Source organism: Diaphorina citri, unplaced genomic scaffold, assembly GCF_000475195.1.
Source record: "Diaphorina citri unplaced genomic scaffold, Diaci psyllid genome assembly version 1.1 scaffold841, whole genome shotgun sequence".
NCBI lineage: Eukaryota > Metazoa > Arthropoda > Insecta > Hemiptera > Psyllidae > Diaphorina > Diaphorina citri.
The window spans coordinates 10,146-27,562 of NW_007378273.1; the positions used below are offsets into that span (position 1 = coordinate 10,146).

At 34.3% G+C, this 17,417-nt stretch overlaps 1 protein-coding gene across 1 annotated transcript; it reads right to left on the minus strand.

Annotated features, from left to right (window-relative positions):
* Positions 1-2,031: 2,031 nt before the first annotated feature.
* LOC103512466 lies at positions 2,032-12,990 on the minus strand. Its single transcript, XM_026825921.1, has 5 exons — positions 12,669-12,990; positions 11,022-11,303; positions 4,011-4,502; positions 2,789-3,855; positions 2,032-2,716 (listed from the first exon to the last, which is right to left on the minus strand). Exons 2-5 carry the CDS (start codon positions 11,113-11,115, stop codon positions 2,171-2,173), a joined length of 2,199 nt encoding a protein of 732 aa, XP_026681722.1. The 5' UTR covers positions 11,116-11,303; positions 12,669-12,990; the 3' UTR covers positions 2,032-2,170.
* Between the last annotated feature and the right edge of the window lie 4,427 nt (positions 12,991-17,417).

Sequence of the window (17,417 nt, forward strand, 5' to 3'; positions counted from 1 at the left end):
TGAATAGTAGCATAGTATTTAAATTTAAGTTGGTTAAGATGGCACCCTTCATCGATAGGTTTTACTACTCTACAGCTACACCATGCCTGGTTACTTGATGATTGTAAAAGTACCTATAATGTATCCTACTGTATATACTTATAATATAATAGCTACCCTTATGATTTTTAATAGATGTGAGTTAGTGAGTAGGTACTGCACAAATTTATCGATCAAAGGTTCCAAGTTCATAGGATCGAACAGGCAATCACCTGATTGGAACACCTGGGACGTGGACCACGCAGGTTTATGGTCACCGGTGAAATGTTGTTTATGAATTTTTGATTTTGTATTTGTGATGTTCCCTAAAGAAACGGTGTGAAGACAGTCATAGGAACATAAATTAGATAGGAAATGGAACATGTGTAGAAGGTACATTGTACACGTCCTCTTCATAATTAATAGGTACCCAAAATGTGTGCGTTATGATTTCTTTTTCTGACAAAACGGTAAGTTTTATGAATATGGGTTATTTATCACGTACATAGGTGACAAAGACAAACTCTCACTTTTATGATATTCACAAAAGTTACAATATTCTCATATGAGTAAACGACCTTTTCTTATGAAAAAGAATCTACGAGCTTCTGACATTTTTATGAGCTCACGTATATTGATAAGCTCCCATGGCATAGTGGACACTGCGCTCGCCTTGCACGCGGGAGACCCGGGTTCGATTCCCGGCGGGGTCAAGAAATTTGTTTCAGACTGAAATACCTACTAAAGTTCTTGTCTCGTATCAATGTAATTTTTTTTTCTCAATGAAGAATTTTGAAAGAGAGAGGGTTTAGAGTGAGAAGACAGATAAAGAGAGGGAAAGAAATTCACTTTCTTTCTCTCTTCCTTCTTTAGAAATGGAAGAAGAAGAAGAAGCACTTTTCATTAACTTCTCGGTAAGGTATAATATACACTCATGAGCATAAAATTTGGACAACTTTTTATAAAGTTATATGCCATTTCCGGCTCTATTTATCACTTACATTAAATTTATCTCTTTGTACAGTACTTATAAAATACTCAATTATGTATTCTTTAGAACAAATTGTAGCTTACATCTGATTATAACACTTTAATAGTTAGGTAATTAGAAAACTTTGGAAATAATAATAAAATAACAATAGGGTTACTTCTTTCTTCTTACAACTACCTGTTAGCTTCGAAAGAATATAAAGTAGTTTGGGCCGAGACCGCAAAGTCAAACGACCAAGAAAGAAAATACGAGTATATAGAGTGTGGAGGAATAGCAGTGGTTCAAATTTTCTGTCCTCGGGTGTAGATTGGTTAAGTACCGACCATACAGGGTGTTAATTTGCCTTTCTCATAAAAAATAATAATAAATGATTTTTTTTTTATTTTTTTTTTTTTAAATAGACTTTACAATATACACATAAATATCATTAGATGCCCCATTAGCAATTAATGAAAAAAGAAAGATAGATATAATGTGACTTTTTCATTTCTTTTTTTTTATGAAACAAATCTAAGAAAGATAAACCCTCAGAACATTATCAATTTATTACCTATGTACAGAGAAATGAAGCTAAAGGAAACAAGAAATGAACAATGGGAATAAGGACTTTAGGTAAGATGACACTATTTGACACAGTGCCCAATATTTGTCCAAACAGTACCAAAGAGTCTGATTCTCAAATAAATTTAGACAAAGTTGGTGTTTTTTTTTTTCAAGCTTTTGAACAAACAGTGTACTAGGCATTTCTGATGTTTGCCAAAGAAGCCTATCGATGGCAAAAAATATTTGGCACTATGTTAAAAAGTGTGATCTTGCCTTTAGATTTGTTTGTAAATATCTAAAACTCTTATCCTAAATGAGACCAATTTGGTGTAAACTTTGAAAACGGGATACCATGTCAAGTACTAATTAATACTAAAATAAGAAGAGAATAAGTCTTCACTTGACTAAATAAATTTGGTGTTTTTTTTCAAGCTTTTGAACAAACAGTGTACTAGGCATTTCTGATGTTTGCCAAAGAAGCCTATCGATGGCGAAAAATATTTGGCACTATGTTAAAAAGTGTGATCTTGCCTTTAGATTTGTTTGTAAATATCTAAAACTCTTATCCTAAATGAGACCAACATAATATTACTTGACACCCAGACCCAGAGTGTTTCATCATCTGAAAGCTGGATCACTTTTTTGAATTGTGTTATCCTCTATCTGCCCAAATCCAGAGCCTTGACCTTGCTGTCGAACGAGGTCTTCAAGGACTTCCTCTAAGTCTTCATCATATACAGGTATAAGCTCTTCTACAACTTCTAGCTGGCGATTCGTTTTCGAAAATTTATCTTTTAATTTTCTTTTTCTTCGACTTCTTTTGTTCTCATTAGATTCAAAATATCTACGTAACTCCCTACTTTTCCGACTCTTATTTTCTTTATCGTCTCCTTGAATGGGTATTCCAGTGACTTTGTCAACTTTTGACGCTCCGTATTTCTTTACTTTCGAATGACCTTGAATTATAAGATTCATAGTGGGCAGGGACTGCTTTGCTGCTAGTATTGTTTTGTTGGGCGTCGAATTCTCCGTTACCTTCTTTTCATCCAACGATATATTGGTCAACGTTTGGTTACAAAATATTATTGTTGATGGTGCTGCTGTTGTTGTCGTTGTTGACACGAATGTGTTTGTTTGAAAACTATTGGTTTTCATAGGAGGGAACATCTCATTGTTTGTTGTCGTTGTTGACACGAATGTGTTTGTTTGAAAACTATTGGTTTTCATAGGAGGGACCATCTCATTGTGATTAAACGTTTGTTGAGAGTGTGTTGTAAATTTTGGATTGTTGTAATAAATTTGATTCTGTGCAAGCTTCCAATTTGAGAACGTCTGATGGTTTTGGACCTTTATATTTGGTGGTAATGAATTACTCTGCTTTATAATAATTTGATTTGACGGCGTTGTAAATTTATGTGGAACAGAAAATATCGAAGGCACAGACGGAGTTATCCAAGTTGGTTGTGTTAGTTTTGAAGTTTCAGTAACATAGTTCGTTTTGTAAATAATGGGCGTTACAAACAATGAGTTTGGTTTAAAGTTCGTTGGTGTAACACTGGGAAGTACGGAAGGTAATTTACTGAACGGAGTGACACTGGTTTGTAACTTGGGATATGTCACTGATATGTCATTTTGTTTTAGAGTGGTGGGTGCAGGAATATTCTGGATCTTTAAACCGATTGGTGTGATGATCGGTACTTGTGACTGGGACTTATAATCAACAGAAGTGATGGTGTTTCCTAGTGTAGGCGTGTCTTGTGGTTTATAACTTGTAGGTGTAATATCTTGTACTTTGATTGTCGTTGGAATAATGGCGGGAGTCGAAGTGTACGTTGATATATTACTTTGATAAATTAAAGGATAATTTGCTTGAGTTATAACATCTTGGAACTTTAAACTGGTTTGCACATCATAACTTGTCGGTGTAACCAAATGATTTTGTGATACTAAATCATATAAGTCCGTGACATTGTCAGCTGGTTTAAAATTGAAATTAGAACTATTTTGAGCTTGTATGAATAATTGATTATCAGTAGGTTCTGAAAGGAACCACGTGTTAGATGATGTTGTGTCCACAGGAGGAATCAACATGATATCTGGTACTTTCACAAGTTGTTGCTCATATTGTTGTTTGAGTTCTTGCTGTTGTTTAAATAGCTGTTCTTGGTGCTTCTGATCATGATTTTGATGTTGCAGTTGAAATAGCTGTTGTTGGTGTTGTTGTTGGTGGTGTGTCTGCTGTAATGAAGCTATTGGTTTTGTTGGTGTCGTTGAATATGGCACATTCCATTTTCCACTCACAAGTGGTGTGTCTGCTGTAATGAAGCTATTGGTTTTGTTGGTGTCGTTGAATATGGCACATTCCATTTTCCACTCACAATTGTTGTTGTTGTTGTTGTTGTTGTTGGTGTTGTTGTTGTTGTTGTTGTTGTTGTTGTTGTCCATTTTCCACTCACAAATTGCAATAACGTTTCCAAAGGGTCCGTTCGTTTTTCAGAATTCATCTCTGAAGAGTCTTTCACATAGTTATCTGAAAATGTGAAACCGCTTTTCACACTAGCTAACTTGTTTGTTTTATATTGTGTATCAATATTGTTCGAGTCTTTATCGTAGACATTGTAGGATGGAGTTTTTCCTTTATGATTGTGCGTGTACGCAGGGTCCAAGAGATTTGGTTTTTCAGATGTATATTTCTTATTGGGCTTGGACGTAGATTTTTTCAACGCTGAAACTCCCAACAACAAAATGTCGTCAGAATTTGTTGTAGCCGAGTTTATTTGTTTCCTAGAACTGTCACTGTCTGTCATCCAATACTTAACCTTATCTAACATGGGTGGTACATAATCATAAGTAGGGTCATTTTTTAGTGGATCTCCACGGCCCAAAGGAGTCCAGTCGTCGTATTCCATTCGGGGGGACAGGATACTATTGGTGTTGAATTGTTTCCCATCTGAAATTAAAAGAAAATATTGGACATTAACTTCAGGGAGTAAGAATAAGGATAGCTCTCCTGTTTGCCTACTAAATTGTATGGACTTTGTACATAATACGTACAGGTAATAGGTAACGCTACACATTCCTGATATCACGCAATAGACTCAAACTATCTATATCTATACAAACATCAATAAATAAATCACGTCTCGTCCGAGGCATAAGGACAAACATAATGTCTCCCTTTGCTTCTGCTATGGTTTTTGTACAGGTAATAGGTAACGCTACACATTCCTGATATCACGCAATAGACTCAAACTATCTATACAAACATCAATAAATAAATCACGTCTCGTCCGAGGCATAAGGACAAACATAATGTCTCCCTTTGCTTCTGCTATGGTTTTTAGACATTCCAAAGTTAATTAGAAATTGGGAACCATGTTTGAATATTAAATACTTAGTTACCTACTCACTTCAATTTAAAATTTTAAAAATGAAAGTCAATTTTGTGAATGCGTACACCTATGTACTTCTGACTTTAACCCGATATGGTCACATTAGTGTACAAGCGTGCCAGTATTTCGTAAATGCAAAATTATTCATAGAATGTTGGGGAATGAAGTGGATTGTCACAACGAGGGAAGAACTTTAGTTACCGTCAATAAAATATATCTTAGGCACCACCTACCTTGGAAGATGGAGTCTTGGAACTCGGAAGCTCAGACAAAAATACTTAAACCAAAATATTGTTCTCTTAGGTAGGTAGGTAGGTACATAAGTGCCTCCTAATGTCTGCTAAATTCTATGTAGGTACAACAAAATATCAGACAGATACCTAGAGCTAAGTAAAACATAATAATTGGCAATTGAATATACTCATCCTCCAAAGAAGCAGAGATAACGAGTATTTTACAGAACCACTTAATGCTCTAAACATCTAAACTGACATGTTAAGTCTCGTGGCATCTGTTCAACAGACTTTCAATTTATCGTTTCATGTTTTACTCATCATTACTTTTATTTGCTGAAATTCTAAACCATATTAAACGAGCTAATACTTGATGGTTTCCATATTCCACATTTGTGGAAGCAGATGCTGCAGAAGTAAGACATGCAAGTATATTATACATTTACATGTTATAAATATGTATGTAGGTACAGATGCTGCAGAAGTAAGACATGCAAGTATATTATACATTTACATGTTATAAATATGTAGGTACACAAACATATCTATTGGTTTTATACAAACATATTATTATGGATCTTGATTTTATAATATAAGATTAGTTTTGCCAGGTTATGTAGGTACACAAACATATCTATTGGTTTTATACAAACATATTATTATGGATCTTGATTTTATAATATAAGATTAGTTTTGCCAGGAGAATATAGTACCATCTACCAGTAGTATCTAAGTGCAAGTAGTAGCTCACATTATTATTAGAAGCTCAGCTATACTAACTTATTGGAGAGTGAGCCAAGTATTAGCCAAATTGAGTCATCCATCTGGAAAATAGCTCATCAGAAAATAATACATAATAGTCTTCCCAATCTATAAAGGTGTACCAGAAATATCGACTTTCAAAGTGCGATAAATATTAATTTAGGTACCTACATATTTGTATGGATTGTGAAACACCTTATAGGTATATGGAAGTATGGACATAACCTGTAATTAAGATGTTTCATTGCGAAATGGCCATACATAATTTTAAACAGCAGAGGATAATTTGTATCAGTAGGTATTATATCTAATATGTATAGAGTCCAATATGATTACCTTGGTAATAAAAAAATAAATAAACACCTTATAGGTATATGGAAGTATGGACATAACCTGTAATTAAGATGTTTCATTGCGAAATGGCCATCCATAATTCTAAACAGCAGAGGATAATTTGTATCAGTAGGTATTATATCTAATATGTATAGAGTCCAATATGATTACCTTGGTAATAAAAAAATAAAAAAAAATCTGTTGTGAACATCACACGACTTTCCTTATCCTATTGAATGATGCTTATTTGAGTGTTCTTTTATAAAAGAACAATGAATGATGCTTATTTGAGTGTTCTTTTATAAAAAAACACTCAAATAAGCATCATTCAATAGGATAAGGAAAGTCGTGTGATGTCCACACCCTAACTTTTACAATACCTCTAACCGTTTACTCGATATAGCTGAAAACCCCCCAAAAAACGGTAGAAAACCGCCAAAAAGCGGTCAAAATACCGCCAACCGCAGCACCTATCTCAACCAAGTTTTATGTCGCATCCTTGTCACATTTGTGAACTATATACCAAATTTCAAGTTTCTAGCTCATACCGTTCCCGACATATTGTTAAATATCTCGTTAAACACTAAAAACTGACTATAGAATAAGGAACCAAAAGTTCTAACCAAAAGTTTCGTGTCGCATCCTTGTCACATTTCACAGCTGCATGCCAAATTTCAAGTCTCTAGCTCTTACCCTTCTAGAGATATTTTGTTTACAGACAGGCAGACACACACACGGACCAATGGCTGAAACTTTGGATTTAGGCTCTAGGGATCTCAAAATGCGTTTTGGCACTAAAAACTGACTATAGAATAAGGAAAGTAAAAATATAAAAATACCTACACTACCTACTGATTAAAAAACTGAAGGAACCCTACAAAAGCTACTATTTACCTATGAAAAAAAAAAAAAAAAAAAAAAAAAAAAAATATGTGAAAAACACCAAAAATTTTACATTAAATTTGGGTTTTTTAAAAAAAAAAATTCTGTGAAATCTGGTGTGAACACACCAAACGACTTTCTATTACATTAAATTTGCGTTTTTGAAAAGAAAAAATCTGGTGTGAACATCACACGACATTTGCGGAATACGTACCTATTTGAAAAAAAAAGGAAAAATACCTATTTCCAAGTCCCAAGCCGCCTATATGGCGGCCGATTTTTTTTTTACTCACAGCTTATGTAGGTATGCGGTCTTGTGGAAAAAGTTTTAAACTTTACAACAAATAACATTAATAATGGATTTCTCGGAAAAAAAAAAAAAAAAAAAAAAAAAAAAAAAAAATTGGAACGAGGTTGAGAAACAACCAACACAATACGAGCGCTTCCCTCTAATTTTGTAACCCATGTGTACCGTACAGAGGAAATAATGACCTTATGTACTAACGTAAGGTCTTTCTAGTTTGCAGGGAGTAGGTATCCTAGGCACATAAGTATAAAAATATTCAGTGACTAGTTACATGTTAAAAATGCATCCATCTAGTATAAGAAAACTAAACACCTGCTCATAAACAGGTGAGTATCAAGATGCATCTAGATTTTAGAAGAGAAGAAGCTTGAACATGGTAATTAACATAATAAATTACTCAGAAATAGAAAGTAAAAAGTATAGGTAATGTATTAAAAAAAAAAAAAAAAACAATATTTTATGCTAATTTCCCTCATTTTTAGTGGCAATCAAAATTAGGATTTTTGCTCCAACTTTCTACATGTGTGTGTCTGTTAGATACAATCTGGTTGAAGACTTTGTGTCAAGGAATAGCAAAACCATGTAAAATTGTACGAATTCTGGGCAACACTAAAGATCTTCCCCAATAGAAAGGCTCGAAAGGAAATCTCTCCTTTTCGCGAGGAAATAATGACCTTATGTACTAACGTAAGGTCTTTCTAGTTTGCAGGGAGTAGGTATCCTAGGCACATAAGTATAAAAATATTCAGTGACTAGTTACATGTTAAAAATGCATCCATCTAGTATAAGAAAACTAAACACCAGCTCATAAACAGGTGAGTATCAAGATGCATCTAGATTTTAGAAGAGAAGAAGCTTGAACATGGTAATTAACATAATAAATTACTCAGATGACTTTGTGTCAAGGAATAGCAAAACTATGTAAAATTGTACGAATTCTGGGCAACACTAAAGATCTTCCCCAATAGAAAGGCTCGAAAGGAAATCTCTCCTTTTCGCAAGGAAATAATGACCTTATGTACTAACGTAAGGTCTTTCTAGTTTGCAGGGAGTAGGTATCCTAGGCACATAAATATAAGAATATTCAGTGACTAGTTACATGTTAAAAATGCATCCATCTAGTATAAGAAAACTAAACACCAGCTCATAAACAGGTGAGTATCAAGAAGTTTGGTTTAAAGTTCGTTGGTGTAACACTGGGAAGTACGGAAGGTAATTTACTGAACGGAGTGACACTGGTTTGTAACTTGGGATATGTCACTGATATGTCATTTTGTTTTAGAGTGGTGGGTGCAGGAATATTCTGGATCTTTAAACCGATTGGTGTGATGATCTGATTTGACGGCGTTGTAAATTTATGTGGAACAGAAAATATCGAAGGCACAGACGGAGTTATCCAAGTTGGTTGTGTTAGTTTTGAAGTTTCAGTAACATAGTTCGTTTTGTAAATAATGGGCGTTACAAACAATGTGTTTGGTTTAAAGTTCGTTGGTGTAACACTGGGAAGTACGGAAGGTAATTTACTGAACGGAGTGACACTGGTTTGTACCTTGGGATATGTCACTGATATGTCATTTTGTTTTAGAGTGGTGGGTGCAGGAATATTCTGGATCTTTAAACCGATTGGTGTGATGATCGATGTGTGAGGTGTATCATTATAAACACATAGGTGCATAGGAGTCTAGTGTCTAGGACTAGATGTTACTTCAGTTATCATCATGATGTGTGAGGTGTATCATTATAAACACATAGGTGCATAGGAGTCTAGTGTCTAGGACTAGATGTTACTTCAGTTATTATCAGAATTACCTTCGCTATCACTTGAGAGTCAGGGACAGGATGAAAAGGGTAGGTCAAGTCCCGAAGGAAATCATAAGAACTTCCAAAGAAATTTATATGAAACAATTCCTTGAAATGTTCGACTTTTTTTGTAAGTTGCATAGTTAGGGGTTCAACTGTAGAAGATGTAAATACGTAATTTAACTCCAAGGTGAATATGATATAAGTTTCCTGCTATTAACGCTCACTCAAACCTACAGGTAAGAAAGTAAGATGGTTTTTGAAAGTAAACTCACTTTTGAAGATCTTGTGAAAGGTTCTGTGAGGAAAAATGACCTCTAACGACCCTACCCTGATAAGGTGAATATGATATAAGTTTCCTGCTATTAACGCTCACTCAAACCTACAGGTAAGAAGGTAAGATGGTTTTTGAAAGTAAACTCACTTTTGAAGATCTTGTGAAAGGTTCTGTGAGGAAAAATGACCTCTAACGACCCTACCCTGATAGGGCCTGGATATTTTTTAACTATTACATGTACCTGTATTTCTTTCCTCCTACCTATTACTTCTTATCTACATTCCGGTAATCCAGTCAATGATGATTATCTTTAACTATCACTCTAATAATAATTACTACAAATATTATACAAAATACAATACAGAGTAGGTCTATTACACTTGTAAGATACTTTTCTATACTTTGGTGATGCAAGGCACGAGCTTTCTTTTACAATAGGGTTGGTAGGTTTTTTTTTTTTTATTATTATTAGGCGCTTTAAGACTTGCATTTTGTTCGCGCCGTAGGTTTGTTTTGAACAAGGGAAAAAACACTTTGGTGATCTAGCACACGATAAGATTAACTAAAGAGGAAGAAACAAAAGGTTAGAAGCAAACAGAAATAAAGAGCCAAGCGCACTATGCTTGGGTCGCGGTGATCACCTACTTTACAAGTTTACTTCCTTACTTTATAATGAGCCGCCACGGATACATGAAATGAGAAAGTTCAACTCAAGATCAATAATGATTTCTGATGCCAGACTCGAAGCCGAGTGAATCGATATTGATCTGGGACCAAGGGTGATCTAGCACACGATAAGATTAACTAAAGAGGAAGAAACAAAAGGTTAGAAGCAAATAGAAATAAAGAGCCAAGCGCACTATGCTTGGGTCGCGGTGATCACCTACTTTACAAGTTTACTTCTTTACTTTATAATGAGCCGCCACGGATATATGAAATGAGAAAGTTCAACTCAAGATCAATAATGATTTCTGATGCCAGACTCGAAGCCGAGTGAATCGATATTGATCTGGGACCAAGCCAGGTCATGTTTATGTTTATAATCTGTTGCTAGGCAACCAACACACATGATACCCATGTGCCTTCTCTTTATTGCAGAGTCTCATTATTGTGTGGCCATTCGGGCTGATTGCTCACAAAGATAAATTTAAAGGAGGTATGCTGAGGAGTTGTTGATACGATTTCAAAATGAATTGAAATTGATTTCGCAAATCTCCGATGGTTATCGAAGATTAGACTGTCAATCCATGAATTCATTTTTAATAGATATCCCAGCTTGAAATAATTTCTACATAAGTAATAATATATAAATCTGCAGATCATCATATTTCATGACGGATTATCAAGAAGTCTTAGCTTTGACTTGGTGGGCTGATTGCCGAATTGACAAATGTTGACTTGGCGGGTGGAGCCGCTACCGCGCTCCTTATGATGTAGGAAAACTGTAAATTAGGTGGATTTGACTATATTTTTGATTACTTACTTTTATTTGAATAATTCTCCGGAGAAATTTGGGCTAAACTCAGGTGCAGTTGAAAAATCCCCATGATGAGCACATGAATAATGTGGAAATTCATTCTGACAAAGTCGAACTAGATCACTAACACTGGACACTTTATGTAGTTTCTTCCATTTATACCAATGAAAAATATATGTTTGAAAACATTCGACAATTTTAAAAATCATTATCAAACATACTGGTAAAAGTTCTGGTTACAGGTTACTTTAATTGAAAATATGAATCATACTCTAAAAAAAGATCACTCTTGAAGAAAAGGGATAGAATTAAATAATAATTTATAACATGATTATATTTACATAAAATTAAAACTTGTTGAATAGTTTGATTTATTATAACATGCGTTTAGATAACAATTTATATATTTATAATTAATTTAACCTTCTCTTTTCTAAGGCTCATTATTAACTTTCTTTTGAATTATCCTTGAATCTACTACTTGTTTTTACTTCTATCGAAACGAAATGGGTGAGATGTGACGAGTACAACTTTTGACTCGTCAGATGAATCAATGGAAACTATTGGTAACTAGGATAATAATACTAATATTATATCTCAGATTAAAAACATTTAAATATCAGCTCATCCTCGAAATTATATTATTCATATTATTGTAGAGTAGCATTATCTGTTTCGCCTGGGATTAGGATATGTTCAACTACATATTTACTGAAACACTCAACACTCATCTGAGACACTTTGCTGTCCAGCCATCAGGTTATCAATTACAACGACACAGTAGCAAGTTGTGACATTACATATGTATGTACAAGTACATAGAAGGAACTTGATTGGCATATTGGTCTAAAATAACTTGCACTTTTTATATTCCTTGATTTCTTTTCTGAATCACCAAAAGGTAATATTGATAAGCAATCAAGTAAATTGTAGGACAAGATATTTTTGTTATCACATCAGCTCATGTAGGTACTATAAAGATCAAAGGTTGGTACAACCGAACTTGAAAATAATTGATCGACCTCACTGATTAGTGATTAATAGGTGCTATAAAATGTGGTGAGCAAATGATGACTTCAACAGAGTTGACACGATACAAAACCCCAGGCAAAAATCTCTTCTTGAGATGATTTTTCCCCTAAGTAGGTAATTAGCTAATTAGGATACTACCCTAAAATACATGAATATTTTTATATTGTGTTATTACAATTTATGGGTAAGGTATCTTGGTTTCCATAAAAAAAGTATGGACTTTCAGATCGGAAGAGCGCACTTTTCATTAACTTCTCGGTAAGGTATAATATACACTCATGAGCATAAAATTTGGACAACTTTTTATAAAGTTATATGCCATTTCCGGCTCTATTTATCACTTACATTAAATTTATCTCTTTGTACAGTACTTATAAAATACTCAATTATGTATTCTTTAGAACAAATTGTAGCTTACATCTGATTATAACACTTTAATAGTTAGGTAATTAGAAAACTTTGGAAATAATAATAAAATAACAATAGGGTTACTTCTTTCTTCTTACAACTACCTGTTAGCTTCGAAAGAATATAAAGTAGTTGATAAATTTCACAATACAATTAAGCACTTTTTTTTACCATAAATTAAAATAAATAAATAATTTAAAATAATTTATTTACCTAGCAAGCACATGTACGGTCGTATTCGATTATTATTATTGATCGACATTTACACACATACTCTCGTACGTACAATATAATAGCTTTCAGACTGAAATACCTACTAAAGTTCTTGCCTCGTATCAATGTAATTTTTTTTTCTCAATGAAGAATTTTGAAAGAGAGAGGGTTTAGAGTGAGAAGACAGATAAAGAGAGGGAAAGAAATTCACTTTCTTTCTCTCTTCCTTCTTTAGAAATGGAAGAAGAAGAAGAAGCACTTTTCATTAACTTCTCGGTAAGGTATAATATACACTCATGAGCATAAAATTTGGACAACTTTTTATAAAGTTAATTTGAGGTCCCTAGAGCCTAAATCCAAAGTTTCAGCCATTGGTCCGTGTGTGTGTGTCTGTAAACAAAATATCTCGATAACGGTAAGAGCTAGAGACTTGAAATTTGGTATGTAGCTGTCAAACAGGGGATATCTGGCTTTCAACAGGACCATAATGCAACTCATTTGGAAACATTAAGTGTCTTCTTTGTCTTTTGAAGTTGTGGAACCGATTTCTGGCTTTCAACAGGACCATAATGCAACTCATTTGGAAACATTAAGTGTCTTCTTTGTCTTTTGAAGTTGTGGAACCGATTTTGACATTTGAGGTTTAGTGAGGTGGTCCAACATTACTTTCTACGATGGAAGCTGTTCACAACTTTTACAGTGGTGAGTAAAGCTAAAAACTGAAAAATAATAGGTAAATAAATAAATAATAAAATAAACAAGCACTTTCTTTTAACACCGAATGTAGGTAGGTACCTACTCAACAGGTGTGTACGTAAATGTCCAATAGAAATTTAGGACACCAGAGAGTTCCCTACTTTTATGGCATAGGTAAGCAAAGATCCTATATTTATATTTACTTTTCACGTACTTGTAATTTCAAATCTAATTAATTATATTGGGGCTATTGGTCGTTGATTAGCTCGAATAGTTTAAATAGTGAAAGGTGATTTTGAAGTTCTGATTCGATAGTGACATGGGAAAAAGCAGATTCTCACTGTGGTTGTTGAGGGCAATAAACACGTTTGTTTTTTCTGTCTCTACCTACCTACTTTTAGTTTCACTTTATGAAGACTAACTGCAAAAGTACATACATCATAAAATGTCTTGAAAGACCTTTATGATTTGCAAACATTGCAAATGCGAATGCGAAATGATGTCTTCATTACTTGATAATAATATGGTGGTAACTCACAAGTTCACCCCTTTCATGGGTATAAACTTTAGACTCTAAATAAAATAAACAAGCACTTTCTTTTAACACCGAATGTAGGTAGGTACCTACTCAACAGGTGTGTACGTAAATGTCCAATAGAAATTTAGGACACCAGAGAGTTCCCTGCTTTTATGGCATAGGTAAGCAAAGATCCTATATTTATATTTACTTTTCACGTACTTGTAATTTCAAATATAATTAATTATATTGGGGCTATTGGTCGTTGATTAGCTCGAATAGTTTAAATAGTGAAAGGTGATTTTGAAGTTCTGATTCGATAGTGACATGGGAAAAAGCAGATTCTCACTGTGGTTGTTGAGGGCAATAAACACGTTTGTTTTTTCTGTCTCTACCTACCTACTTTTAGTTTCACTTTATGAAGACTAACTGCAAACGTACATACATCATAAAATGTCTTGAAAGACCTTTATGATTTGCAAACATTGCAAATGCGAAATGATGTCTTCATTGCTTGATATGGTGGTAACTCACAAGTTCACCCCTTTCATGGGTCTAAACTTTAGACTCCAAAGTCTAAATGTAAATGACAATAATAGTTTTATAGTTACCTATGTAAATATTAGTACATACATCATAAATGTCTTGAAAGACCTTTATGATTTGCAAACATTGCAAATGCGAATGCGAAATGATGTCTTCATTACTTGATATGGTGGTAACTCACAAGTTCAACCCTTTCATGGGTATAAACTTTAGACTCTAAAGTCTAAATGTAAATGACAATAATAGTTTTATAGTTACCTATGTAAATATTAATCTGAATTTCGGATAGTCACAGCTCTAGTCTGAATGTAAATAATGACAGTTTTACAAAGATTTAGATTGTAGATAAGTATTAATGATTGTCTTAGGATGAAGTCCTGTACAAATCTGATGAATTTCTTTCTAATGGGCATTGGGCACTACTAATTCAAGAGTCGAAATTCGTACTGGTCAAACTCTAATATTAATGATTGTCTTAGGATCAAGTCCTGTACAAATCTGATGAATTTCTTTCTAATGGGCATTGGGCACTACTAATTCAAGAGTCGAAATTCGTACTGGTCAAACTCTACTATGTGAGATGTGTGGTCCAAATTGAATCAGACATAAGACTTTCGATTTCACTGTTACACGATTAGTTTAAAGCTCATACATCATACGAGCACCTCAGACATTGCCATCGGCCATCGAACCAACGTATCTGCCTATAGAGAATGATGCAAGGTTTGGTGGAGAAAAAGATTCTCCCTCATTAGTGAATACTACAACTACTAATATACTGCCACTGAAAACCTTAGCAGTTATACAGAGACGGTAAACCCCTATCAAAAACAAAAACTAACATAGGTCCCAATGTGTAATGTGTACCTAACTACACATGTAATATACAGAGACGGTAAACCCCTATCAAAAACAAAAACTAACATAGGTCCCAATGTGTAATGTGTACCTAACCACACATGTACCTACTTGTACAGTGTACACCTATGTTGGACAAACGGGGCATCACGGAAGGAGTCCAGATATTATTTCTGGGCGTCCGAAGGGTTTTAAACCCCAATCCTTGTTATACAGAGACGGTAAACCCCTATCAAAAACAAAAACTAACATAGGTCCCAATGTGTAATGTGTACCTAACTACACATGTACCTACTTGTACACCTATGTTGGACAAACGGGGCATCACGGAAGGAGTCCAGATATTATTTCTGGGCGTCCGAAGGGTTTTAAACCCCAATCCTTCCAACTGTGAGACACTTATCATGCCTGTCTCACAGAAAAAGAAAGTGAGTATTTACATACCTATAATACATATAAAAGTAAGAGGTAATGTGGATAAGACAGTTTGGCAGCATTTTCCAGCTGCAATGAAAATCCACTGTATGAGCAAAACCATCATGTCCACTAAACTAGAAATTAATTATTTTAAATGATGAAGATGTTAGGGGTCTTGACCAATGACCATTCATAGGATAATCCTCTCTTACCTCTCTATCGGATCTGGTACAGGTCCAGAACAGAAAGAAAGAAAAAAAAAGAGAGAGAGAGAGAGAGAGAGAGAGAGAGAGAGAGAGAGAGAGAGAGAGATCTGGTCAATAAAATTTATCTTAAGCACCACCTACCTTGGAAGATGGCGTCTTGGAACTCGGAAGCTCAGACAAAAATACTTAAACCAAAATATTGTTCTCTTAGGTAGGTACATAAGTGCCTCCTAATGTCTGCTAAATTCTATGTAGGTACAACAAAATATCAGACAGATACCTAATGCTAAGTAAAACCCTTATGATTTTTAATAGATGTGAGTTAGTGAGTAGGTACTGCACAAATTTATCGATCAAAGGTTCCAAGTTCATAGGATCGAACAGGCAATCACCTGATTGGAACACCTGGGACGTGGACCACGCAGGTTTATGGTCACCGGTGAAATGTTGTTTATGAATTTTTGATTTTGTATTTGTGATGTTCCCTAAAGAAACGGTGTGAAGACAGTCATAGGAACATAAATTAGATATGAAATGGAACATGTGTAGAAGGTACATTGTACACGTCCTCTTCATAATTAATAGGTACCCACAATGTGTGCGTTATGATTTCTTTTTCCTAAGTAAAACATAATAATTGGCAATTGAATATACTCATCCTCCAAAGAAGCAGAGATAACGAGTATTTTACAGAACCACTTAATGCTCTAAACATCTAAACTGACATGTTAAGTCTCGTGGCATCTGTTCAACAGACTTTCAATTTATCGTTCCATGTTTTACTCATCATTACTTTTATTTGCTGAAATTCTAAACCATATTAAACGAGCTAATACTTGATGGTTTCCATATTCCACATTCGTGGAAGCACAGATGCTGCAGAAGTAAGACATGCAAGTATATTATACATTTACATGTTATAAATAATTATGTAGGTACACAAACATATCTATTGGTTTTATACAAACATATTATTATGGATCTTGATTTTATAATATAAGATTAGTTTTGCCAATGGCCATTCGGGCTGATTGCTCACAAAGATAAATTTAAAGGAGGTACCTATGCTGAGGAGTTGTTGATACGATTTCAAAATGAATTGAAATTGATTTCGCAAATCTCCGATGGTTATCGAAGATTAGACTGTCAATAGTGTCAATCCATGAATTCATTTTTAATAGATATCCCAGCTTGAAATAATTTCTACATATTATGTAAGTAATAATATATAAATCTGCAGATCATCATATTTCATGACGGATTATCAAGAAGTCTTAGCTTTGACTTGGTGGGCTGATTGCCGAATTGACAAATGTTGACTTGGCGGGTAGAGCCGCTACCGCGCTCCTTATGATATAGGAAAACTGTAAATTAGGTGGATTTGACTATATTTGTGATTACTTACTTTTATTTGAATAATTCTCCGGAGAAATTTGGGCTAAACTCAGGTGCAGTTGAAAAATCCCCATGATGAGCACATGAATAATGTGGAAATTCATTCTGACAAAG

Coding starts and splice junctions, on each gene's coding strand:
- LOC103512466 (XM_026825921.1), bottom strand. CDS start 11,115: ATGAATTTCCACATTATTCATGTGCTCATCATGGGGATTTTTCAACTG. Junction 4,503..11,021: donor GGAGAATTATTCAAATAAAA/GTAAGTAATCAA, acceptor TTTTAATTTCAG/ATGGGAAACAATTCAACACC. Junction 3,856..4,010: donor TTTGGAAACGTTATTGCAAT/TTGTGAGTGGAA, acceptor CAGACACACCAC/TTGTGAGTGGAAAATGGAAT.